Consider the following 27,182-nt stretch of genomic DNA (forward strand, 5'->3'; position numbering starts at 1 on the left):
TTAGGTTTTTGACAGTTTTACTTTACAAATTCAGAATGATAAACGATTAGCACAAAAAGTCCTCTTTGAGCCCACTGTTTTGTGACAACAAATGCATGTTTTATGAAAGAAAAAATGTGTGCATCTCAGCCTGGAGTTTATTTTCCTTTCTTAACACCAGAATCTGATTCAACTGAATAACAAATTTAATTCACTAACATTCCTTACGTGTCAGGCTGTATGGAAACCTCTGGTGACATGAAGATAAAGGACACATGGCCCAGACTGATGTGCAGAGTACACAGTTCATAGGGGAGCCAAGGACACTGACAGCCACAATGTGACATACAGAATCTGTTCAAGTCCTAAGCTCACATTGTGAACAAAATGCTCTGGAAACAGAAGGAAGCGGTTAATCCTATCACGAGGGAGAGGAAACATCCCAGGAAGTCTTGCAGAATGAATAGAATTTCTCCAGACATGGGAAGTGGAGGAGATAGCCCAGAGAAAGGACAGCAAAGGCAGAGGAGTGGAAGGTTGGAAGAGCACGTTCTAGTCCGGAAATAAGGGAAGTTTAAGGGTGGCTGGGACACAGCTGTGACATTTTAATAGCCAGGAGGATGAGCGTTTCCATCCTGAAGGCGGGAACAGGGCAGCCCGTCACGGCACGGAGCACGGACTCCAGCTAGTGAGACAGTTCATTCGGAAGCTTGCAGTTTTCTGTTTTAAAGGAGTGAGTGGATGGAACATACTACAACCTGTGGGGACTCCTCACGTATTCAGGCCATGGTCCAATCCCATTGTGAGCCCTTCAGGGCCCTTTGCAATCTGGCACCAATCTGCACTTCTGGTCTCGTCTTCTGCCTCACTTCCCCTCTTCATGCTCTAATTGCAGCTGCGCTGCCAGTTGTGGTGTCTCTGTTACAGCAGATTAGCACAGTCTGAGGTCCATGGTATACAGCCGTTGACTTGGTGATGGTTTCTTTTCCACTCCTATTAGAAAGGGGCATCAGAAAAGATATTATTTATACAGGACACACAAGAGTACATATTTACAGTATTCCCCTACAGCTATGCTCTCTCTCCTGCCATCTGTCGTAATATATCCATAGGGACCTGAACCATCTGGACATTCCATTGAATATCACGTGAGTCCATTACTCCGGTGATATTGTGTTCATCAGATGAACAAGAAGTGGCTAGCAAATTGGAGGCCTTGGTACGCTCCATAAAAGTGGGATTAAACTCTAGGAAGACTCAGGAGCCTGCCACACCAGTACAGTGGTTAGGGGTATGCTAGAACATCGCATCAAATTAAAGGACACGCCACTGCATCTGCTACTTCTCAACAGAGCATTTGACCAGGAGACATCAAGTGCCTGTGTGCCTAAGGCTGCCCATCAAGAGCCAGGTCTTGTCAGACTCACCAAGTCAAAAGGGTGGGTGGACCCAGCAGTGATCTGTAGTAGATGGAGCAGTGCATTCTGGACCGCAGTGAGCAGGGTCAGAGGGTATAAAAAAGCTGCAGGCCAAAGTCATCAAAAACAGGAAAGTCTGAGAAACTGTCATAGCCAAAAGGAAACTAAGGAGACGTGATCGATCAATGGAATGGGGTAGAGGGGAACCTGAAACAGACAAAGGACACTAGGTAAACACTAAGGATATCTGAATAAACTGTGGCCTTTAGTTAATAATAATGTATTGATATTGGGTCATTAATTGTAACAAACGTAACATACTAATGTAAAATGTTAGTAACAGGGGAAATTGGGTGTGGGATATATGGGAATATTCTATTATCTGCTCAATTTTTCTGTAAACCTAAAACTGTTCTAAAAATTGTCTATTAATAAAAAAAGATATAAGAACAAAAAATTAAACCTTGATTCTTATTTCACAACATATACAAAAATTAACTCAAAATGGATCATATAACAAATGCAAAATCAAAAACTATAAAAGTTCTAGAAAAAAAACAGAGAAGGAAATCTTCACCATCATGGGTTAGGCAAAGATTTCTTAGGACACAAAAAAGTGCAAAGCATAAAATAAAAAATTGCATAAATTGGACTTCATCAAAATGAAAAACTTCTGCTTTTCAAAAGACATTGTTAAGCAAATGAAAAGATAAGTGACAGACTGGAAGAAAAGGCTTTCAATACATGTAACTAACAAAGCATTTACATCTAGCATATATGAAGAATTTTTATAACTCAATAATAAGAAAACAAACACTGGCATTCAATGAGGGGAAAGAATGGCCTTTTCATAAATGGGTCTGGGTTAGTTAGACATCCTTAAGGCACAACAAGTAACTTTGACCCCTAATTCATACCATACACAAAAATAAATTCCAGGTGACCATAATCCTAAATATAAAAGGTAAAACAATAAAAGAAAAGAAAACAAAGGACACAAACACAAATCAAACCCAAGCAATCAAAATTAAATTAATTTAATCTTAAATTTCTGTTCCTCAAACAAAAAATTTTTTAATGAAAACACAAGTCACAGACTGAGAGAAAATAGCCTCAGTATACATATCATCCAAAATATTTTCCATCCAGAATATATCAAGAACTCGCACTGAACTGAGCTTCACAAAAGAAGATGTATGAATGGCTAAGAAGCATATGAAAAGATGCTCAATGTCATTAGTCATCAGGAAAATGCACATTCAAACCACAATGGGATCCTAACACACATCGTAACAATTGCTGGCGTGAATATAAAATGAGGTAATCAGATTGGCAAACAGATTGGCAATTTTTTGTAAACATACATTTACCATACAACCCAGAAAATTCTGCTCTTAGGTGTTGTATTAGGCAAGGTTGTACAGAAAATAGGATACATATATGGCGATTTACCATGAGGAATTTGCTCATGAAATTATAGAGGCTGAGAAGTCCCATAAAGGGGACAAGTGTTTGTGTGAGGGCCCTCGATGGATTGGATGATGCCCAGCCACATGGGGAGGGCCGTCCGTTTCACTGAGCCCATGATTCAAAGACTCATCTCGTCTGGAAACACCCTTATGGACACACCCAGAAATAATGTTTAATCTGGGAAACCTGTAGCCAGTCAAGTTGACACATAAAACAAACCATCACAAGCCAATAACTTTCACACGTTTACCTAAGAGAAATGAAAACTTATATCCACACAAAGACTTGGACACAGATGTTCATAGCAGCTTTGTTCATAACATCCAAAGACTGGGAACAGCCCAATTGTCCACTGGCAGGTGACTGGATAAGCACATTGTGGCTTATCTACACAACGGACCATTACTCCTCACGAAAAAGACTGATCTGTGCAGCAGCATCCGAGAATCTTAAAGACACTATTCTACTGGGAGAATGAGCGAAAGAAGCAAAAAGAATGCATACAGATGATTCCATTTATATGAAATTCTGGAAAAGACAAATTTAGTCTATGGGGACAAAAAATGGACCAATGGTTGCCTGTGGTGGGGGATTGGGAGAGTTAACTAGAATGGGGCATTTTGGGAGTGATAGAAATGCTCTATATGATTGTGGTGGTGACTTACGGGGATATTAGTCTTAGCTTATCAAAATGGGTGCATTCTATTGTAAGTAAACCATATCTCAATTTTTTTTTTTAAAGATTTTATTTCTCTTTTTTCTCCCCAAAGCCCCCCGGTACATAGTTGTGTATTTTTAGTTGTGGATCCTTCTAGTTGTGGAATGTGGGATGCTACCTCAGTGTGGCTTGAGGAGCGGTGCCATGTCCGGGCCCAGGATGTGAACCGGCAAAACCTTGGGCTGCTGAAGCAAAGTGCGTAAACTTAACCAGTCTGCCATGAGACCAGCCCCACAGTTTAAAAGTTTATTTATTTATTTGCTGAGGAAGATTTGCCCTGAGCTAACATCTGTGCCAATCTTTCTGCACGTGGGTCACCGCCACAGCATGGCTGGTATTGAGCGGTGTATGTCCATGCCTGGGAACTGAACCCGGGCCACTGAAGTGGAGTGTGCCAAACTTAACCACTAGGCCATGGGGCTGGCCCCCAAAAGTTTATTTTTTTAAAAATGGTTGAAACAGTTCATACTCCTACTGACAACATGTGTCCATTTCCTGATAGCCTCTGTATCACTAGTTATTATTGCACCTTTAATTTCTTGTCATTCTGGTGGGTGAAAAGGGTAATTTCCAACTTTTGAGATAAACTCCTGTGGATTACGCAGGAGGTATGTACGAACGAAGACCACATTACCGAGTTATATGCTAAAAGTTATTGCAAATGAAGCTGTTGCTAATGAGAAGGCGTTATGAGAGTCATCATTTATGCTTCTTCATGCTTTCATTTTTAAATAATTATCCTAATATTTCACTTTTCTCAAGAATTTCAACTTTTCAGGTTCATTCCAATCTTGGAGTCAATGTTTGTCTTTTTTTTTGTGTCCCTATGCTCCTTCTTACCAAATCCTAGGTTGATATAAGGATGGTGGGGCCTGGCCCTGTGGCCCAGTGGTTAAGTTCGTGCACTCTGCTTTGGCGGCCCTCGGTTTTGTCGGTTCAGATCCTGGGTGTGGACATGGCCCCTCTCATCAGGCCATGCTGAGGCGGCATCCCACATGCCACAACCAGAGCACCTACAACTAGAACATACAACCATGTACTGGGGCGCTTTGGGGAGAAGAAGAAGAAAAAAATGAGATTGGCAACAGATGTTAGCTCAGGTGTCAATCTTTAAAAAAAAAAAATTTAAAAAAAGGGAAAGGATGGCGGAACCTTACCGCTCAATGTGAGAGTAGCACACAAGGTTGCTTCAGCCTGATCACCTCCGATGCTAGAGCCATGGCTGATGAGAAATCATGTGGTCCAACCTTCACGTTTTACAGGTAAGAAAACTGTCTGTGGTCGTGCAGCCGGTTGTGGCAGAGCCGGAACTAGAATGTTGGCCCCTTAACCCCTAGACCACCACTATCCCAGCTCCTCTCGTTGCTGCATGAGTCAGCAGAGGGGCAGCTCACTCGAGGCATTCAGATGCTGGCCCCCCAAACTGACAGTTCTTCACATGACAAAGCTTTGAGAAATACTAAAATTACTTCATATCGTGAGCTTATCCAAACAGCTTTCTCTGAAGGAAAAGAAATATGCTTATGATTTTTAAGACTAAACGAATAATGAGATAATGCCCTGGAAGATTCCTCAGTGACAGCTGTAACTAGGGCAAAGATATTTGTTTGACTAGTATAATGATGTAGGTTGGCGTCGAACAGCCCTGGATGCTGACTTTATCCTGGCATAATTTTTAATAGAGTCTTCTTTCACTCTGAAAAATGTCCTTGTTTGAAAGATAAATTATATTATCACTGTAATTATATGGGATTTCTAGCTAATAAGCAGCCCTGTCTCTTCTCCTAATTTTTTATTACCAGAAATAAGTGTAGGGGGTGGTGTTTGCGGAGAATGCCTTGTAATCAACTTCTAAATAATGCTGGGTTAGAAAAAATTGCACAATTCTCTCTTTCACTGTTTTAGGAAAAAAAAAAATCTCAGCCAACTCAGTTGCCCAATTTGCTCAAGGATTACCTTGAAACACTGCTTTAGAAAACTTCTAAGATGCCAAGTGTCTATCCATCTGCTCTCTATAAGCAAATTACAGTCCTGCTCTGGAAGAAAATATTTTGATAGAATGTGGTATTAAAATTCATCAGGGGCCGGCCCTCTGGCCAAGCTGTTGAGTTCGCGTGCTCTGCTTCATGGCCCAGGGTTCACTGGTTCAGATCCCAGGCGCGGACCTACACACCACTCATCAAGCCATGCTGTGGCAGCGACCCACATAGAAGAACTGGAAGGATTTACAACAACTAGGATATACAACTATGTCCTGGAGCTTTGGGGAGGGAAAAAAAAAGAGGAAGATGGGCAACAGATGTTAGCTCAGGGCCAATCTTCCTCACCAAATAAATAAATAAATAAATAAATAAATAAATAAATAAGCATACCTTAAAAGAATCCTAAAAAAAGAAAAAGCTTGGCCAAGAAATGCCTGACCATCACAATTTAAAAAAGGGAAAAAAAGCCTCATCAAATTTAATGTGTCTACAAATTGAAGGGTTCTGTGAAACCCTAAGTTTGATAGTACACGTGTGCTGTCCATATGCATCTGTGAGATCTCTTCTTACTATAACTTTGGGCCGAGTGTGGGCTCAGAGGGGGGCCTGGCCTGTAGGATTCTGGAGGCTGCTTCATGCTCGGAGGCCAGGTCTGCCAGGAGGTGTCCCTTCTCCGTGTGCAGCTTCAGGCCGCAGAGCTCCGTAAGACAAGCCACTCTGGCGTTCTCTTCTCTGAACCCCTCGTCTAGCAACCTTGGCGCCTTCAGCCAGGAGTTTCCCTCTGGCTGCTGCTCCAGTGAAGGGCACTGTCATTCAGCACAGGCTCGTGAGGGGAAGGCGGTGGATTCGCTTCTGAAGGCCGCCGTATCAGCAGTCACAGAATCACCCAGTGGGTGGCTCCAACAGCAGAAGTTTCCTCCGTACTGCTCTGGAGGCTACAAGTCCAAGACCAGGGCGTCGGCAGCGTTGGTCCCATTCCGATGCCCCTGTCGGCTTGTACCCGGCTGTCTCCTCCCTGGGTCTTCACATGGTCTTTACTCTGTGGGTCTGTGTCCTGATTTCCTCTTATGGGGACACCCCTGGTATCAGATCAGGGACCACCTCCTGACCTCATTTTAACTCACCTCTTTAAAGACCCGTCTCCGAATACAGCCACATTCGGAGGTCCTGGGGCTCCAACATGTGAGTCTGTGCGGGGACACATTTCAGCCTGTAACGGGCAGGCACTAGGACTTTTTCATTAGCCCACCTTGAAAAGCACGCGCGATGGGATCTCTACTCTTCTCGCTTGTCCCTTCATGGGGTTTGTCTCAGACAAGAGAAAAATTAACGTATGGATTCCCCCATGGTACAGATGATAAGACAGGACGTACGATTAATCAAATGTGTCCTGCAAGGACCACCGCAGGCCCCGGTTCCCCATCCTGAGAAGAAACACGCCTTCTGTTCACTAACTCAACACCTGCCCAACACGCTCATCCCCCAAGAGGAGGCGTGAACACCACATCTTCTCCGAAGACACTGCTGACAGCTCCCCTCTGCGGCCTCGCGGGCCAGCCAGAGAGATGGGAGAGGGGGTCCCACACCGTCTGTCATATAATCCTTGTCTCTTTGCACGGCTCTTGTCACACTCTCTTATGATACGTTCTATTTACTTGGTCATCTTCTCAATTGGACCGAGGCTTCTCTTTCTATATCCCTACCACCCAGCCCCGTAACAATTAATAAATGAATAGGTAACTGGCTTTTCCAGTATTCTTTCTGAGACCAGCAGATCACCCAGAAGATACACACGTGTCAACAAAATGTGTCCACTAACAGTCCTACGTCCAGCCACGTGTCCTGTGTGAAACTCTCAGAAGAGTCAGAGAACGTCAAAATCCCATTAGGCACCACTGCGTCCGTGAATGTGTTACATGCAAGCACTCGTCTGGGGCCAATGTGCCAGTCTGTCAGGTTGTTTGTTTCCAGGACTGTTAAGTGAGGCAAGAGACAGGCGATCTTAAAACTCTGCAGCTCAAACTCCAGCCCAGCTGCCTGGGTTTGAGTGTCAGCTCAGTTACTTACTGGCTGTGTGGCCTTGGGCGAGTTGCTTAATGTCTCTGTGTCTCCGTTTCTTCCTTTGTAAAACAGAGATGAGAAGAATGTCTACTTCAAAGGGCTGTTATGAGAAAGAAAAGAGTTAATATACATAAAGTACCTGGAATTTAAGTACTTACCTGTGTAAGTGCTACTATTGCCATATTAATACTGTCACTGTTACCATCCAAGAAAAGAGAATCATTTAATTTGGTCCCCTGCTGTCACAATTCCAGTCAACCCCCTGAGCACAGGGCCCTGCACGGGGCTGGGGGGTGGGCCTTCTCGTGGCCTCTGCCCCGTCCTAGCCTCAGTCCCTCGCTGGGCTTCCCCGCCAGAGCGGCCGCCCTCCAGACCCGGTTCTGGACCAGTGGCCGCCCCAGTGACGGACCGAGGCTGCAGGTAGCCCTTGTCCTGGCCGCAGAGCCACGGCCTTTCTTCTCACCACTTGTGTGTCCTGTGGGGCTGGAGGTGAAAATAAAGGTCAGAGCCACCCCTCAAAGGAAAGAAGGAGGGAGAAGAGATAGAGAGTTTGGGAAGAAGACTGCGCTTTTCAACACTAAAAACAAAAGCCGGGGAAGGAGTGGAATGGAGAGAAGAGAGGAGCGAACAGAGAGGGGAGGTGGAGGGAGAGGGAGGGGAAAATAGGGGGGAAGAAGCTGGGGAGGGGAGGGGACCAGGGGGGAGAAGGAGGGGAGGGGGGAAAAGGAGAGGGAGGCGGGGGATGGGGAAAGGAGCAGAGGGGGAGGGAGGGGAGGGAGGGGAGAAGGAGCCGAGGGAGAAGGGGGAGGAGCCTGGGGGGGGACAAGGGGGAGGGCAGTCGAGGCCCCAGGAGCCGGTGAGGGCTGCTCCAGGCCGGGTTTGGGAGCTTCTCCAGCGATTCCCCACATACAAAACATCCCGGGGCCACCAGCCTCCCCAGCGCCAGCTGTTTCCACTTCCGGCACATATGTTCACTCACGTAAATTGTTGACTAACTTCACATCCAGAATTTTAAACAGAGGAAAACCCGGGGCTGGTCTACACCCACCAGAAGAGCAGAGATAAGGAGGGGGAATTTCAACAGCAAACAAACGAAAAAGCAGAACGATGCCAGAGAACCTACGTTTACCCAGGACAGCAGACTTCCCCCGCGTTTATGGCTTCCTGAACCAGCGCTGCTGCATCACGGTAGCGAAGCCCGGTGAACCGACTTCTAGGGTGAACTAGATAAGCGAGAACAGAGAAGCAGAGTGAGCTACGCAACCCATGGTGGGAGCGACAACAGGACCGCAGTCAAAAGCCTGGCTCACAGCGAATGGACACTACCGTCAACGGCCTGTAGTGTCCGGAGCTCAGAGTCCCAAGCCAGACCTCCACGGTTGAGTTCCAGCTCTGCCACTTGGGAGCTGTGTGACCTAGTGTGAGTTACTTACCCTCTCTGTGCTTCAATTTTATCATCTATCGAATGGCGATCATAATAGTACCAACCTCATGGAGTTGTTGTGGGCTAAAATGAGTTCGTGTAAAACCCTTAGAACAGTGCCTGGCATTCACTAACACTAAGAGCTTGCTGTTTTTATTATATATACACTTGTGAATTTAAACTAGAATTTATTACTCCTCTTCGATATTTGCGACATAGGATTTCTCATGGGATTCTGGTTTGCTATGCTGTCAGGTGTGACATGCCTGACGTATCCTTTGCTAACCTCCATGAAAATACTATTGCTCCACCCTCATGCCCCCAAAATAATACAAGCTTGCAAATTTCCTGAATTTATTAAGTGTAAGGTAAGGCCATATACTCAAAGCAGATGGAATTTCTACAAACCACATCATCAATACCAGTGAACTGAGTACCTTCTTAGTTCTATCCTGGGGCTGTGATCAGGAGAAGGGAAATGGGTCAGAGGAAGCAAATAGGAAAGTTTACTGTCTGTCCACATTAATTATAAAATCAGAAAAATTAATAACGTAAAAATAATAGTGCAACCAGACAATTAGGCCAGATTAATATTTGGAAGCGATTAATACTTGGATGTGGGCAAATTTGACTATAGAACTTAAGACACAGTTGGGAGTAAGGTTGACTGACATGGTCGTCCCGTTTTCCTCCATCTCCTGTGACATCACAGGGAGGCGGGGTTAACATGCTGTCCTCAAGGCCCTCTTGGTAGGACGGGTGTCCTCAACCACTGTTACTGCTTAAATGCAGCATCTTTGACAAATATTTAGTGCTTTGGCTGTTTAAGGATGGAAGGAATGTGGCTAGAAGTGTATTTTCTGTTCATTTCAGGAAAAGAAATAGTCTTTCGGAGTTTTAGACCAACTGACATAACGTATCTCAACATTTAACTTGGGTTTGATGTTGCAATTTTTATATTTCTTCCCACATGCTTTTGGAAGAGTCTGTCTCCTGCTGGGGGCTTCCAGGATGACCCTCATCCCCAGTGTTTCTGACCATTTTTGTGAATTTGGTGTTTCTTTGGGAACAAATCTCTGCTGCAGTCGTAGCTGAGGATGGCTCAGATCTGGCCACCAAGGGCACTGTCCTGGGGAGAGACGAGTTCTCGCTTAAAGACATTGTTCATAAAAAGTCAACCTACGGAGACAGGTATGTTTGGAGGGCGAACCAGTGTGCTGGGTGTCCTGGGGTCCCCTTGTCTCCCTATCTCAAGGAGAAAGCTTCCAGCACACCAGTTACTGATTCACTGACTGGGACAGGCGTTCACCCATTGATGCACTTTAACCCGTATTCGTTAAAGGCCAACTACGCGCCAGGTACTCGCTCAGCAGTGACTTGAGCAATGAGCCCAATGGAGAGAGCGCCTGCCCTTACGGGGCCTGGATCCTAATCAGGAAATCCGAAATAGACAGGCAAGGAGACAAGTATAAAGCATGTTGGCAAATTGTGGATCATGGGAAGTGCCACCCAGATAAATAGAGCAGGACAAGATGGAGCGTTAGGAAAGGAAGAGGTCAGATCCAGTCAGTCCCCTGCTGAAAATCCTCCGGGCTCTGCGTTTCACCCTGGGGCAGAATGCTTTAAATATTGCACCGGGCAGGTCCTCCTTGACCTGACCCCGCTCCCACAACCTCTCTCGCCCCATCTCCTGCTTCTCTTTCCCTCTGCCACTTCACCAGCTGCGCTGGCCAAAATGCTGAGCACAGATTCCTCCGCGTGGGCCGGTCCTCCCCAGACACCTGCGTCCCTAATTCTTCCCCTCACTCAAGTCTTTGCTGAGATCTCGTCTTCTCAGTGAGTTCTATCCTGAAGCTTTGATCCTGAAACCTGCCCTCCGCTCCCACCCCCAATGTCTTTTACTCTCCTTTGTTTCCATAACTTATGGTCCAGCAGAGCCCATAATAAACGTATTATATATATCGGCATGCTATTGTTTCCAAAAGCCTGCACCTCCGTCCTTCTGAGCCTGCCCCAGGCTGCGGAGCCCCCACGCCTGCACCAGCAGAGGGAGAGCTCTAAATTCCTAGGAGCTTGTGACCCTGTGGACAGACGTTGGCCGTTGGCTGATAAGAGCAAAGCTGGGAGAGTCCAGCTCGGGGCCTTCAGGTAGGACGATTGCAAGATGTAAGGACGCTCTGGAGTCTGCAGGCTCCAACCACAGCATGCTCGCGGGGATTTCATGTGACATTGCATCCTGAGCTGGCTTTTCCCCTCCTCTGTTCTGCTTCCCCTACTCCACTCTTGGTTTCTCCTGGGAGCATTTTGACAAATCGCTTGACCCAAGACTTCATGTCGGGATCTGCTTCTGAGGAGCCCAAGCGGGAGGATGGAGCTGACCTCTGTGAGGAGCACGGTGGTGTCCGATGAAAGGGAGAGAAGGCAGGCTGTCTGGTCAGATTGGTAAATTTGGGAGTGGGAAGATAAGGATGCCTTCTGGGTGTTTCTATTATCTCAGTCGTGTCCAGCTGGCAGGGGAGGGATGCTGGATTGCTGGGGAGAAAGGAGAAGGTGTGAAGAAGTCATCTGGGAAAGCCAGAGAATGAATGTTTTAGAGAGACTGCTAGGCAGTGTTGCTGGATTTTCTCCAGCCACGTCAGCTGCTTAGACTTAGAGAAGCTGGGGGGTTGGTCTTAACCAAGGTTGGCTGATTTCCAGGTAAGTAAGCTGGAGGGGAAGAGTTTAAAAGGTGTTAGGGTATAAGAAGGAGGCTCTGATGGTAAGGCATGGAACCTTTGCTGGGGACAGAAGGAAGGGAGGATGATGGAGGGGCAGCCTAGCAAAGAGGGTCAAGACTATAGATTGTGGATCCTGATAAAGGGCAAGAACTGTCGGCACAGCGGGTGTAGGCTGTGGTGATGGGACGTGGTGGGCAGACAGCGGGGCGCCTGGAGCTCAGTTTGTGGAGGTGAGGAGGAGGCAGTAATGTCAGGGGCGAAGGGAGACCAGCAGTGGGTGGCTGCCCTGGGGTAGAGCGCAGGATCCCTGGCTCTTAGAGCTTTCCTTGTCTCAAGGTTAATAACTGAACGTTTAGGTTTCTATACATTTGCTTTGCTTTTTGAGACCCTAGCAAGGAAGTGAGGGGGAAGTGACAGAACTACACTTAAAAGGTTGCCCCCGCCCCATTCCCCCCTCACGAATCTGTCCACGCTGTGCCCTGGAAGGTAGCTACCACCCCCTCCCACACACACCCCTGGACACAGCAGCTTTTGGGTGGCCCAAGAATTTCTCTTAGTTTTTATGTTGGTTCCTCGGATCCGCGATCCCTAATTTCTCTAGTTTTCTCCCAGTTTGGTTTTAGTGGAAGGATCCATGAGCCTGGGACTTGTTCTCGACCCAAATAGACTGAGCAATTTCTCTGCACGCTCCCTCTGAGTGCCAGGCCTGCGTCTCTGCTCTCCTCTCATTTCCACGGTAGTTCACTCTTCTAGAAGGAGATTCCTCTCCCCTGCTACAAATAGCTGGCACTGCGAGGTCCCACGCAGGTTACCTGGGGGTCCTGAGTCTTGGCCTCCAAGTGATCTGACTGGTTCTTTACGACGGTGTGACACCAGCAAGGACTTGGAATCTCTTTCATCAGCATCTCTAAGGCACGCTTCACTTCCCCCAACATACACGTGTGTGCACACACACACATGCACGTAGACCTCCCCACGCAAACACACACATGCATGCAAACGCTTGCACAGACACACGGTCTTGCAGGCATCTAGCACAATGCAGGGAATCGATTTCCAATGCAGAAGCATTGGGCAGGATGGCTGGACAGTTGAGCACAGGTTTGGAAGTCAAGAGAAATGGACACTCACCCTGACTCTCTCTCCTGGTGTTCTAGGAGAGGTGTCGTCTGTGCCCTGGATCCTCAACCTCTGTGATGCAGGATCATATAACTTTTTCCCCTGAAGTCTTGAGCATCCTGGGTAGGAGGGGGAGGACAAGGAGATGCTGGCAGGAAGCCCTTTTCTGGATCAGGTTGTAGCCCCAAGACGGAGCACGTGGGTTTCCCCACCGAGCCAGGCAGAAGGGCCACCATGTGACTGTGACAGCCTACCTCCAGGGGTCTCTGGGAGCCCTTTGGGCTTCTCTGAAGATATTTTTCCTGTCCTCCTACCAAACCTGACCCGGGGATTAGTAGGATGCTTATTGTAAAGATCTCTTTCTTCTTTTGAATATGTACCCATCTAATATGGCTTTCACTGAAAATTTATGTCCAAATGGCTAAAGTTTCTAAGAACCTAGTGAATACGGCAAATCTCTCTTCACAATCAACAGTTTCAGCAATGGGGTTATTTAACGTGGCTCAGAGAAGTGGTGAAGAGTTTCTGAGGTTAGCTTTGCCTCCTGCCCCCAACAGAGCAGTTGGCACCATCGTGAATTAAGTTTTTCTCCCACAGCATCACTGTATCTCATAGCATAAGTTGGAAATGATGGGGGAACCCCAATTTTCTCTTAAATGAAAAAGACTTGCCCATTCCTGGCTCGTCTAAATGTACAGTATGTATGATTCTCGTTTTTTGTTTTGATTCAGGAAGATTTGCCCTGAGCTAACATCTGTTGCCAATCTTCTTTATTTTTTACGTGAGCCGCCACTGCAGCATGGCCGCTGACAGACGAGTGGTGCGGTTCTGTGCCTGGGGACTGAACCCAAGCTGCCAATGTGGAGCCCACAGAACTTCACCCAGTAGGCCCTTGGGGCTGGTGCCGTATGATTCTTTATTCACCACCAGCAGCATGGTCTCTTCCCTTTGCCCATATCAACTGTAAGCATTGTATCAACTGAATGTATTTTTCCAATATTTATCCAGGTATCTGCATAGCCAACTCTCCATTATCCATGGTGCAGGTCAACTGTGTTCTGCGGGCATCTCTCCATCCCCTCAGCCTCCCCTCAGCCTCCTTCCAGCCCCCACAGCGCCCTGTGTTGGATGTCTACTTGCACATGCCTCCCCAGAGGGCCAGCCATCCTGAGAGAGAGGGTAATGTAAAGGGCTGGGATGTGGAAGGAAGGAAGACGTAGGGGCTGGTTACCCACCATCTTGGACTAGTTTCATTATTTCTCCTTCCTCCTTGTGGATAATTGAAGTGTGAACACATGTTCTCAACATGTTACCTCCAATCTTGCTGAAACGCCCTGGACTACATATTATGTCCAGATTAATTTCTTCCCCCAGCCTGATGTAGAACCATGAACCGAGAGGTACATAATATGTGATATATTTTACAGTAACATTCAGCAAACTTGTCTACCATTGAAAGGTTCATTTCGAGTTGTGTTAATCGAAGGCAAGTTGACTCATTTGTCCACGACAATGCCCTCATTTCCCTTTGAGCAATTATCAAGTGTGCTTGACGCAGAGCAGCTGACCTTCGAATACAAGGCTGGGCTGGGGGTGGGGTGGGCCTGGACTGTCAGTGTGGATTTGGCAGCATGAGTTGCTCCAAAGAATCCTGATTTCTTATGCGTGAACTCCTGACCCCGGCGCTGGAGCCTGGCGAGCGGGCGGGAAGGAAGGTGAACTCCCGCTGATTCAGGGTCCCTCCCAGGCGGCCTTTTCCACGGTGTCAGCAGTGTTCACCTCACTTTCCTCTCCTCCCTCTTCCGCCCCCCTATAAGTCCTGTCCCTGGAAGCACTTCTGAGTTGCCAGGAATCATGAACATTGGGAAACAATCCAAAAAGCTGGGTGGCTACTTTATTTTCCGTAGCCCACACGGTCACACGTGGCCCCGGTCTCAGCATCCGGTCATAGGTGTGGACACAGCATGGCCTAAAGGAAGGAACATGGGACCACAAAGAGGGGCCTTCAGTGACTCAGGTACCAAGCAAGCATGTGGCTTGGAGGCCAGCCTTTCTTAAGGGCCTGTCTGGGTGAAGACCGAGAAATGTTCTATGGTGGTTTCAGAATTTTCTCCCCTAGCTTCATTACTTGGAGCGGTGCTTCTCGATGTTGAAGCTGGAGGTCTGAGGACCACACTTTCAGTAGGAAGATGACCAGGCCCCACGGCCACGTCGTTTCCAGGAGATGGTAACAAAACGAGGAGGAAAGGCCCAGATGTCAACATGCCTGCCATTGAGGATCACAGGAAGTGCCCTTAAAACAAATATCAGGTTCTGACCTGGAGAAAGAGCTCCTTTCTTTGATTTCAAAACATGGCTAATGTTCCACTGTGCAAGAATATTTCGAACATCCCAATTGGAAAAAAAAAGGTTCCAAAGGCGAAGTCTAAGCAGCTGCACGAGGACCTGCTGTTACGCTTCCTTAGCTCTCTGGTGCAGGTGGAGCTCAGCTGTCTGTCAAACGATGAGGAACTCAGTTGTGTGAGCAAACAGCCCTCATTCACATTTGACAAAATCTGCCTAAAGTAATAAGGTGATGAAAACTTCCGAACTTCTCTCGAGCTGGACATCTTCTCCCGAATGCCTCTGAACCTCTCCTGTGAATCCAGTTCCGTGGATGCAGAAGCTGTTTGCAGATTCCCTCTGCTAGTGTCCTTGGTCAGTCAAAGGCACCCCCATAGAAGTCCCGTGCGAGTGCGTGCAGCCGTCACTGGTAAAGCCAGCAGCTGGGTAGCACTTCTTTTCACACTTCACATCCTTGAGCTTATCCTTGGATTTGCGTGGGTGGCACCTGTTTGCACAGCCTACCCTCATCTGAGATTCTGCCTCCTCTACCGGGCAGGTTGAAGCCTTTTCTTGCCCCCTATAAAGCAACAGCTCATTCCTGAGTTGTGTGTGTCAAGCTGGTATGTCTACTCTTCTCATTAAAAGGTTCACTGGAACTAACCAATAAGATCACCCTTTGAAATATTTTCTGCGCTCTACTTTTAGAAGAAAGAGCCAGATCATCTAAAGGAAGCAAACTGGTATCATGGCTTTTGAGAAAATGAACAAACAACAAAACATGTTCCAGAATGTGTTGGGTCCAACACACAGTTACCCAGTTTCTTGCACTTTCTACATTAACATGTACTCACTAATCCTACCTGATTGTTTAGAATAAACAGTTATTCTGGAGCCCCTCATTAAACGCTCGAAAAAGAGCATAGGTTCAATATTTTACCCCAAAGCAGGAAATCAAACCATGTTTTTAGAAAGTAAATATCAACTGACAGAATGAATGACAAAGAAAGAGAGAGAGGGATTGACTGGCCTTTGTAGGGAAAAACTCGTTTTTTGATGCTTATGGTCAAGACCTTATTCTCATAATCCCCATAATCGTAGCTTACTTTTCGTTGCACTGGGTACCCAATGTCCATCATCACTGTTCTTCCCAGCTGCCCAGAGATAGAGGTCTTCTTAGTCTCCTTTTGTTGATGAGAAGACCAGAGATTGGGGCCGGCCCGGTGGTGCAGTGGTTAAGGTTGCACGTTCCACTTCTCAGTGGCCTGGGGTTTGCCGATTCGGATCCTGGGTGCGGACATGGCACCGCTTGGCAAAAGCCATGCTGTGGTAGGTGTCCCACGCATAAAGTAGAGGAAGATGGGCATGGATATTAGCTCAGGGCCAGTCTTCCTCAGCAAAAAGAGGAGGATTGGCAGTAGTTCGCTCAGGGTTAATCTGCCTCAAAAAAAAAAAAAAAAGACTGGAGATCATCTGATAATTAGCGTGACTGATCTTACGGCAAGTGAGCAGGACAGACATATTTTCAACTGAGGCAGCCTTGACTGCAAAGTCCGTGTTCTTACCTTTATGCTAAGCATCTGAAACAAAATGTTCACCAATGTCTTTTTTCTTAGCACCAGGTGTTAACAGTCAATTTCGTTCACCAGTTCCCGAGCCCCTGTCATGACCTGGTTGTGATAGGGAGCACAGAAATAAAAAAAAGTTACAGCTGCTGACTTCAGTTGAGCAAAAAACACCTTCTTTAGGGAATCTCTCCGGACAAACATTTTCAGAAAATTTTCCTAATTGCTCTTGAGATGGTAGCTTGAGTCTTCCATTCAATTTTTTTTTAACCTACCAGTTGATTTAGCTATCAAAATAACTCCCACAAAATTAAACAGTCTGTTCATGCATTTAACTCCCTGACTAATGAAAAACTTCAATACTGTCTCCTAAAGAAGGAACTGGAAGTGTCTTTTCTTGTCACACCGAGAAGACAAGTAAACATGTCATTTAGTCTCAATATGGAGTTATATTAGCTTTAGATGACAATGCGGTATTGCCATATATCAGACCATAAAAAAGATGCAAAACTGAACATCAGGCAAAGGTATTTTATGAAACAAGGCTGGAGCGTGATTTCTAAAAATCATCATTTCGTTTGCATAATTGCAATTGCTGGACGGGAATTCTGTAACCAGAACTGGTTATGTGGGTGAAACTGCTTCATATTTCAGGTTATGAAGTAGGCAGCTGCCGTGGCCCAGAAGAAGTTTCCAGAAGAAATCAATGAGCTAAATGTGTTTATTTATCAACATTTTTGGTGCTTTTAGCCCCCTGAAGCACCTGGTACGGGCCTCTGTGGGAGACGACACAGAGTATAAACAGATCATTGTTTGTTAGAACACAAAAGGATGTTTCTGGAATATGCTTCTGTAGGCGCATAAAGCTGGTTATTGTTGAGCCTTTTTTCACCAAAAAATAATAACACTGATTTAGTAGGCTAGTTTGGAAAAAAGCCTAGTAAAATCCACCGCAGAGTTAGGATCTGCTTTGAAAAATTTCTCTGTCCTTAGAGGTCCACGGATGGAGTATTTTCTTTCCTTAAGTGATATTTGTCAAGCCGCTTCAAATCTGTTTGGGAACAAAATTGGAAATTAAAAAAAAAATTCTAGTAGTAGTAATTAAGTTTAATAAAATGTAATTCAATCAGGTCCCTGTTCTTTAGCATCGAAAATGTTCGATCTATACAAATTTATCAATAGTAACCATTTCTTAGGCCAATGTTTCATGTGTTATGAATTCGTCCAAAGAAAGAGTCATTTTCATAGTGACAGAATAAAAGTGCTTTCAATGGCACTTAGGAAGCTGCTTTTGACCAAAATAAAACTTTGGGTGTGGCAGCGAGTGTGGAAATGGGTGAAGAACTGATTTAGCATCCTGTGAGTTGCTTACCTATAGAAAAATTGGGCCTTGACCGCTGCAGGCCCTCAGGCCGGGCCCCGTTAAATAGCAGCACGAAGTTAGGAGGCCTTGAAAGTGTCGGCATTGATGTGTCGCAGGTTGAGAGTAGATTTGATTTATTTTCCAAATATTTAAATAGTTTGCCATGTGCCTGTGCGTTTAAGTACTTTATGGTTATTAATGCACTAGTCTTCATAATGCCCTAATTATCTGTTTTAGAGATAGGGAAACTGAGGCAGAGAGAGGCTCACTAAGTTGCCCAAGGTAACACACAGCTAGTGCTAGAGGGAGGATTCAAACCCAGGCAACTGGGCTCCCTTCCCCACTGTGCCCGGCAGCCATCCAGACGGACCAGCTGTGTGTTTGCAAACACTTGCAGAGCTGGCTCCATCCTAAGGCAGCTGATGCGATAAATCTGGTCTAAGACCCCGTCCCCTGCTCACCTGACTCGAACTTGCAAAAACATTATGTCTGTGGATGAAGTTTTGTTTCTAGAAGACACTCCCGCAATGGCAACGCGCTAACTGGGAGAGAGAATTCCAAGGCCGTGGGTACTCAGTGCCACTCAGTGCCACTCTGTGTACTCGGTTCGCAAGGCCGTTCACTCAGTGCAGGGGATCGTTTCCTTCTCAGCCGCGAGTCACCAGAGAGAGGTCAGACCTGAAGAAACGAGGCACAAGGTAACTTTCAAGGTAAAGAGGGAAAACAAATGAGCTCATAGCAGGTCCTGCCCGAGCGAGGAGGCTCGAAGAGGGAATTCTGAAAAACCTGAAAAAATTTTGTAAAATTATGCCTATGAAAAATTCATGGAAGCTTTATGTATTTATTTTATTGAGGTCACACCGGTTTATAACACTGTGTAAAATTCAGGGGTACACTATTATATTTCGGCTTCTGTATAGACTGTCATGTTCACCAGCAAAAGTCTAGTTGCCCTCTATCACGGTACACATGTGTCCCATTACCCCTTTTTCTCTCCCACTTCCCCTTCCCCTCTGGTAACCACCAATCTGTTCTCCATTTCTATGTGTTTATTTATTTTCCACATGAGTGAAATCATATGGTAATTGCCTTTCTCCATCTGACTTATTTCACTTAGCATAGTACCCCCAAGGTCCATCCATGTTGTCCCAAATGGCATAATTTTGTCTTTTTTTATGGCTGAGTAGTATTCCATTGTGTGTGTATATATACACCACATCTTCTTTATCCATTCCTCCATTGATAGGCTCTTGAGTTGCTTATGGAAGTTTTATTTTTTATAGTGAGAACACTGGAAACATCCAAAGACCCATCAATAAGGGATTCATTATTTTACAGTCACATGATGAGCAAGTCCATAGTCACTCGAGTTTCTATGCATTAGCTAGGATACGATCCCATTTTGTAAATATGCACATACATTAGTGCTGTATGTGTATGCAAAAATCTCAGGAGAATATGCTTAAACTGAAATCAGTGTTGATCCTTGAGGGATGGGATCACTGGAAATTACACTTTTTGTGCTTTATATTTCAGAATTATTTGCATTTTTGTAATAAATGTGCATTACCTTTGTAAGAATGAATAACATAGAGAAATGGTTTGTTCTTTTTTTCTAGAGCAGGTGTGTTAAAGGGGAGAAATGGGAATATTTGCAACATCGTTAAAGGGCTGTGTGTTGGATATTCAGAAATGGCTTTGTTCTCTCTGCCACACTTCCTTAACCCCCCAAAATTGCTTTTATTAGACTGCACTTTGATGTGATCCCATTGGCCTCTTGAGGAACATAAGAAACAGATGCACAACATTTGTCACTATATCTGCTGAAGAAACTATTGTTGAGGATGTTGCTCATTACATCCTGGTACCTCCCGTATGAGAATTCACAGGAGACATCTTCCTCTGGCCTCGTTATCCTGAAGAGCTACTTTCCCCAACAGCTGGGCACCTTACCTTTGGGATGCTGGGACTCATATCTCTTTGCTTTGACTCCTGAGAAGCTTAGAGACAGAATTCTCGCCTGTTGATACAGATTTGGGCACGTTATTCTGCCAGCCAGCTCTGCTCTGATTCCTTTCTCTCTTTTCTTCTCTTGTATTTGATGGATCTTTGCAAGTTGCCTGAAATAAACATATTTCAAAAGTAAGTCATTGTTGAATACCCATTTAGTAACAGGTGTGCCACCTCCCCACGCCTCTGCAAGGGACGTCTGTTTGTACTGAGAGGAGCCTAGTGTTTCATGCAGGTGCCATAAGGACCACTTCTGCTTGTGGCTGTTCTACAGATTGGGATTATAAATGGGACTTTAGTTAATAAAAGGGTTCAGCTTCTTTAAAAATAGGTTCAGGGCTGGCCCAGTGGCATAGTGTAACCACGTTCTGCTTTGGTGACACGGGGTTCACTGGTTTGGATCCTGGGCGTGGACCTACACACTGCTCATCAAGCCATGCTGTGGCAGTGTCCCACATAGAAAATAGAGGAAGATTGCACAGATAGATGTTAGCTCAGGGCTAATCTTCCTCAAGCAAACAGAGGAAGATTGGCAACAGATGTTAGTTCAGGGACAATCTTCCTCGCCAAAAAATAAAAAAATGAAGTCCTCTTTTAAAAAAAAAGAAAAAATACGTTTGAAAATCTCCGAAATAGAAGTGCAGTTGGACACTTTTTTAACGCACGAACTTGAATTATTTTACATAACATATTGCAGGTGTTACATAGAATATTCTTTCAATTTCCTCACTCGTCATTATTTATATAATTTAATGATTATTTTAACCTTGATCACAGGTATCCCTTCAGCCAAGCCCGTCTTTTTCTCTCGTTCAGAGCCAAACTTCTCAAGAACTGCTTTCAGTCACTGGCCCCTTTGCTCACCTCCTGCTCCCCTCTCAGCCCGTTCCATCTGGCCATTTGTTTCCCTCATCATCTTATTAAAACCGGCCACAGTAACCCCCACGTCCCTGAGTCCAGTGCACACTTTGCAGGCTTTGACTGCTCGGCAGCATTCAGTACGGTGGGCTGCACGCTGCCGTGACTCTCCCGATGCTTTTCTGTAGACTCTGGCCGACCCTCTTCTTGGTGAGCTTATCCTACTCTCACCAGCCATCGACATTGAGAGTCCCTCAGGGCGCTGCCTAGGTCCTCTCGTCTCACCGTGCATGTGTCCCCTGGATGATTCCGGGCTTGCCTGTGTTTTCAGTGGTAACAGCCCAGGGTCTCCTAAATTTGTATCTCCAGCCCAGACCCCTCTTCTAACTCCAGACCTTTGCATCTGACTGCTTAGTCAAGATCGCCATTGGGGTGACTTCAAACCCAACGTGACCAAAACGGCAGTAATGATGACTTCGTGATCTTCTGCACCAGCCTGTTCCTCTCTTAGGGGGTCTTACCTGACTGACTGACACTCTCTTCCGTCTAGTTCTACAAGCTGGAACCCTAAGGGCTCCCTGTCCCTCAGCCCCGCTTCCTACTCACCTACATGTAGCTCACAAATCTTTCTATGCCTATTTGTCTCTTTAGCCGCCATTTTAATCCAAGCCACCTTCTCCTCTCACTAGAATTATTTCAGTGGCCTCTTAACTGGTCCTCCTTAATCTACTCTTACCCATCTTCAGTAGCATTTTTCACGCTGCAAAGTGAAAAATCTGATCACATCCACTCACTAACATCCCCTTCTTGGCTTGGAACATGGCCGCCTCCCATTGCTGTTAAACAGAACATTTCACATGCCCTAAAAGGCCTCATCTTTACCTTATTCTCTCCTGTACTTTCTTTGCCCCAGTCTCTTGAGCCTTCTTTGAACATGCCACAGAGCCTTTGCATCTGCTGTTACTTCTGTCTGGAATGTTCACTTGCCCTACCACTCCTTCCCTGTTAATCTTTACTCTTATTCAGATCTCAACCCAAACATTATTTTCTTAGAAAAGCCTTGCCTACTCCCATGAGATCTCTCATTTCGTGATTTAACTATCATTCATAGCACTTATCACATTTTGTGATTATACATTTACTTGTGAGATTATTGGTTAGTGCTTTAATAATACTTGTGGGATAATTGGCTAATGTATCCACACTAGCCCAAAAGCTCCAGATTGTAGGGAAAACATCAGTTATTGTGCATTATTACATCTGTAGCAACTAGAATAGTACTTGACCTCTGTCGGTGCTCAAAAAATATTTCTGGAATGATTAATGAATGAAATAAACCCTGCTTGTTATATATCGATTATACATTAATCTGTGTTTCACTGGACTCTAAATTAGATGGAATCTTTTATTCGGTTCTAAATCCAGTGCTATTTTGGCATGTAATGGGTTACTAGCAGATTTGAAAAGGAGATAAAAGATATTCCCAAACTAAAAATTTTTAATTGAAACGCTGGGATGATCTTTTAAGAGGATAACGAGAATTTTGCCTTATACCTGTGAAACTATCAAGACCATATTTCAATGATCATAGCTAATTAGAAAACAAATCAATAGCTCTATATGAATTATTAAGGACTTTTTAATTTAAAAATCACTTTATGATCTAGTAGGAGTAATGATGTAATCCTAGGTGATAAAGTCATTAAATTTTTTACAACAAAATATTTTATTACTAAGTTGTGACCCTTCAAAAATTAACGGTTGAACTTGAAAGGTAGAAGGACAACAAAATGAGCAGTTATTCAGATAAGCAATTTACTAGTAATTTTCCTCTGCATCAGTTTTCATGTCTTTAAAGATCCATGTCCTCCTTGCTACAGAGGGAGTTTGAGGTGGTAAAGCAAATCTTCAAAGATCCACATTACAGGGTGATTTTTCTCTTTACGAGCAACAATATTGGCTACCCAGCACTTCCGTTCTTAACTCTCCTTACTTTAAGTTACAATTCACTATTGCCCTCTAAATTGTGCATGCTATCTCATTTTTATAACTGTACATTACTGACATTAAAGTAGGTGAAGCAGTCAAACTAACAGAAAAAGATGATTTATTCTTTACAAAGTGTCTATCGTGGTTTTGCGGCTTCTTGCTCCCCTCTTCCCAAGTCTTGGAGAAGACTTTGACGGACTGGGACACCAAACATACAAAACATCTGTGTCACTCAGGATGATTTATTAGATGTCTTACTTTTCATTTACTCGAGAAAGTGCTTTAAATGACAAGGGAGCACTGAAACCACATGAAAGCCTGGGAGTTGCCAGCCGCTAAAACATCAAACTAATCCAGAAGGGACTCCATCTAATACAAAAAGCGTGCCCCACAAATTGATAAATGGGACTTCATCGAAATGAAAAGGTTCTGATCTTTAAAAAGACACTGTTAAAAAATGAAAAGCAAGCCACAGACGGGGAAAAGTATTTGCAAAATCCCTGCTCTGATAAAGAACTCGTATCCAGAATATATAAAGAACTCTCACGACTCAATATTAAACACACAACCCACTTAAAAAGTGAGCAAAGTATCTGAGTAGACATTTCATCAAAGCAGATATACAGATGATAAATAAGTATGTGAAAAGCTGCTCAATATCATTAGCCATTAGAGAAATGCAAACTTAAACCACAACAAGAAACCGCTATGTTAGAATGGCAAAAAAAAACAAACAGAACTGACACTATTAAGTGTTGGTTGAGCACATGGAGCACCTGGAACTTTCAGACATTGTTGGTCAAGACACCCTAGCTTCTTAGCAGTTTCTTGTAAAGTTAAGCATAGACTTTCCATACAACTCAGCAATCCCACTCCCACATATTTATCCAAGTGAGGTGAAAAGTTATGTTCACACACAAATCTGTGCATGATTATCTACAGTGGCTTGATCTGTAATCACCAAAAACTGGAAACAACCCAAATGTCCATGAACTGGCGGATATACAAATCAACCTGTGGCACCTCCATACATTGGAATACGACTCAGCAATAAAAAGGAATGAAAGTCTGCTATATGCAGCAACACGGATGTCAAATCAGAAGCTCAAGTTTGCCTGGGTTGGCAAATGCCCTCACAGCAAAGACGACTCTCACGCTTCTCTTTATCACTCCAGGTTTCAGCTTTCACTTAGATTTTGGCCTGATCATTCCTTACTATCTTCTCAAAGCTTGAATGGTTTTAAGAAGATATTTTAAGTCTTTTTATCCAGAACTTCTAGTCGTCAGCAGAAAAATTGCTCCAAATAACATAGTCCACCATATTGCCAGAAACGGAAGTCGAGGGATTGTATTTACCCATGATCCAAGAACAGACTTGATGTGAGCAGATTTCAGGATCACAGATAGAGTCAGGAGATGTCTTCAGGGAAAAGGGAAGCTTTCCCAGTGCTGCTCAAATCTCACCACAGAGGAAGGTGTCTCCTCAGAGTGCTGGATTGTGGCAAGAGAAATTGTGGTGCCAGCAGGGGTATCCTTCAGGGGGCAGCATCAGAACAGCCTACCCTGTGGAATGAGTCCAATCCCATCGGCCCCTTTAATTCACCACCACTTCCCCCAGTCTAGGTAGCCAGAACCACTTGAAAATGGGACTGTGATGCCCTGTCTATTGGTGGCCTCAGCCTACCTGTTCCAGCACTGCCATCTGCACTATTCTCGTCTGGCCATTTCAGACTCAGTTTCCCTTTCTCCCTTCTTCAGCTTCTCTTCGTTTGTCATCCTGGGTGCTTCCCACGTTTCTCCATACTGCTTCCCCAGATCTGTGCTCCTCATGCTTCCTGACCCTCCCTGCCCCCGGACCTGCCCCGCTGGGTGCGACCCCTCAGAGGATGGCATGCTGCTCCCTTCGTCAGAACCTTGAGCAAGACCCCGACGCTCCATGCAGGTTTTGTAGCCCTTTGCACAAGAACCTTCCATCCAAACTCAAAAGTGTAAGACTGGAACCTGTCTTCCGTGTCGAATGATCCATTTCTAGGCTCAACGGCATTTTAAACGCTACTGGAAAGTGCAAGTTTCAATTTCTTACATTTACTATCCTGTTTGATTCATTTAAGAAATTTGAATGGATGTGAATTATATGCCACTCTGACTTTAATACCTTTTAGGTGTAGTTTCTACATCACATCAAAAAGAAAAATGAGCTCCATCTGCAAGAAACATACTATTGAAACTAATAATTTCTTTCTTTCTTTCTTTCTTTTTTTCAGTCCTCACTTACTAAGAGGGGTACAAAGATCAGCTCTGGGGGCATATAAAGGTAAACACTTAGAATCCTATTGTGTCGGAACTTAAATAACTGTTTCCCAGTATCTCAGATGGGCTTATACAATGACGGTCTGTAATGATATCATGAACACTAAGCCTGGAAGTCCATGGTTCCAGAGGAGTTCAGTGTTTCAGCAGTGTCCAGGCCCTTCTGTCTCCTCTGCCATCCTCCTGAGAAGCCTTTGTCTCGGGACGTGCCTGGCACCGTTGTGGGATGGCTGCCAGAACTCCAAGCCCGACGGCTTCACACATCATGTGCAAGGCAGCCAGAAGGGAAGGGGGCCCTCTTCTCACAGTCTTCTCATTTTATTAGGGAGAAGTTGCCTCACTGAGCACATGGACCAGAACATGCTGTATGAATGTCCCAGGGCTGCCAAAACAAAGGAACACAAGTCCACAAGTGGAGTCACTGATGCGACAGAAATGTACTATCTCAGAGTTTTGGAGGCTAGCAATCTGCAATCGAAGTGTCAACAGGGCTGGCTCCTTCTGAGGGCAGTGAGGGAGAATCCGTCCCAGACCTCTCTCCTTGGCTTGTCCCTGGCTATTTTCTCCCTGTGTCTCTTCACATTGTCTTCCCTCTATGCATGTCTGTCTCTCTGTCCAGATTTCCCCTTTTTATGAGGACACTAATCATACTGGATTAGAACCCACCCTAATGACCTCATTTTAACTTGATTACTTCTGTAAAGTCCTTATGTCTACTAAGGTCACAGTCTGAGGTGCTGGGGGTTAAGACTCCAACGTATCTTTTTTTTGTGGGGAAGCAATTTAACAAATGCCCAACCCTAAACCAAACACCAGAAAAGGAGAACTGCTTTGCTTGGCTCAGACCAGTCACATTCATGCCCTGGGACTGAAGGCAGGGCCGCCTTCCCTGAGCACGTGGCCACCAGAACAAAACTGGTTCTCCACAGACGAGGGGAAAGGGGCCTAGTTATTGCGTGGGGCACCCAACAGTGTCTGCCATGGGCACCCATTCAGTTTACTCCGGGGAAACTGAGGCCCAGGGAGGTGAAGTGACATGCTTAAAGTCACATCACCAGCTTTGACAACCCAGTCCTTGCTCTTTCTCTGACGCCATTCTGAGATGTGTTGTATTAGTGTTGGAATTCCTAGCACTTTCTTTTCCTGGAAATGAGATCTCTCTTCTTTTTCTTTCTCTCCTAAGACGTCTCTACTTGGGGGTGGAGTGGGGGAGAAGGCCTCAGTTAGCCTCAGTAATCTTTTCTCCCTGCCCCAGTCCCAAAGCCATAGCACTCATTCCCTTTTTGCTTCTTTTCATCCCAGGGACCCCTGACATGCGACTCGATATAATTCCAAGTTTTGAGATAAAAGTCAGAAGCGAGACAAACCAAGGTAACTTTAGTTTCTCCCTGATACGTAGAGACAGAAATGGCCATTGCCTTGATGTCTAGTGACAGAAATGAGGTAATACGCAGGAGAGTAAGACAGAGAAGTACGAGCAGACCGCAGCATCCTGTGGCCGAGACATCGTGTGGCGAGAATCTCTAAAATAGAACCACACAATAAAGCTTTGCAAGCTGTTCTCAAAAATGAAATCTTCCGAATTCAGCTGGACCTTCCAATCAGTGCCGGCTACACCTGCCAAGGCTAGCTCTAATTTTCCTCCTCAACCGCCCTTCCTTTCGAAGCTTCTCTTTTACCAAGTTCAGGAAGCAAGTTCAGGAACCCAAGCTCACTATGGATTCTCAGGGAAACCAAACAGAACAGGAGCAGAGGAATCACAGCATCGTATTTATCTTTATGATTAAGTACAAGTAGGTAAATAAGGCAGGGCCTTCACAATTAATTGTCTCCTGTGTATGTGGCATTTCTTGAAATAAATGATAATTTGGTCCCAGA

General features: G+C 45.1%; 1 protein-coding gene and 1 long non-coding RNA gene across 6 annotated transcripts; one reads left to right on the top strand and one right to left on the bottom strand.

Annotated features, from left to right (window-relative positions):
- Positions 1-8,919, bottom strand: LOC139080717 (uncharacterized). Of its 2 annotated transcripts, none has more exons than XR_011535436.1 (4): positions 8,752-8,919; positions 7,635-7,728; positions 1,407-1,604; positions 1-972 (listed from the first exon to the last, which is right to left on the bottom strand). It is a non-coding gene; the product is annotated as an uncharacterized lncRNA (long non-coding RNA). The 2 variants fall into 2 exon arrangements; XR_011535435.1 differs by lacking the exon at positions 8,752-8,919 and adding an exon at positions 8,038-8,270.
- Positions 8,481-27,182, top strand: LOC139080716 (uncharacterized). 4 transcript variants are annotated; one of them, XM_070602704.1, is made up of 7 exons: positions 8,481-9,048; positions 10,035-10,242; positions 11,037-11,199; positions 13,674-13,850; positions 13,934-14,066; positions 25,259-25,308; positions 25,630-27,182. In XM_070602704.1, the coding sequence occupies exons 2-6, from the start codon at positions 10,149-10,151 to the stop codon at positions 25,304-25,306; spliced, it is 615 nt and encodes a 204-aa protein (XP_070458805.1). In that variant the 5' UTR covers positions 8,481-9,048; positions 10,035-10,148; the 3' UTR covers positions 25,307-25,308; positions 25,630-27,182. The 4 variants fall into 4 exon arrangements, 1 of the variants encoding a protein (XP_070458805.1); XR_011535434.1 differs by lacking the exons at positions 11,037-11,199; positions 13,674-13,850 and having other exon boundaries at positions 8,738-9,048; positions 13,896-14,066; XR_011535433.1 differs by lacking the exons at positions 10,035-10,242; positions 11,037-11,199; positions 13,674-13,850 and having other exon boundaries at positions 13,896-14,066.

This window comes from Equus przewalskii, chromosome 32 (genome assembly GCF_037783145.1).
Source record: "Equus przewalskii isolate Varuska chromosome 32, EquPr2, whole genome shotgun sequence".
In the NCBI taxonomy this organism is placed as follows: domain Eukaryota; kingdom Metazoa; phylum Chordata; class Mammalia; order Perissodactyla; family Equidae; genus Equus; species Equus przewalskii.

What these genes read in the sequence shown, in the direction of transcription:
- LOC139080716 (XM_070602704.1), top strand. Translation starts at nt 10,149, where the DNA reads ATGGCTCAGATCTGGCCACCAAGGGCACTGTCCTGGGGAGAGACGAGT. An exon ending in AAGTCAACCTACGGAGACAG is followed by an intron (nt 10,243 to 11,036) that starts GTATGTTTGGAG and finishes TGTTTCCAAAAG; the next exon opens with CCTGCACCTCCGTCCTTCTG. An exon ending in GTCCAGCTCGGGGCCTTCAG is followed by an intron (nt 11,200 to 13,673) that starts GTAGGACGATTG and finishes TTTTTACGTGAG; the next exon opens with CCGCCACTGCAGCATGGCCG.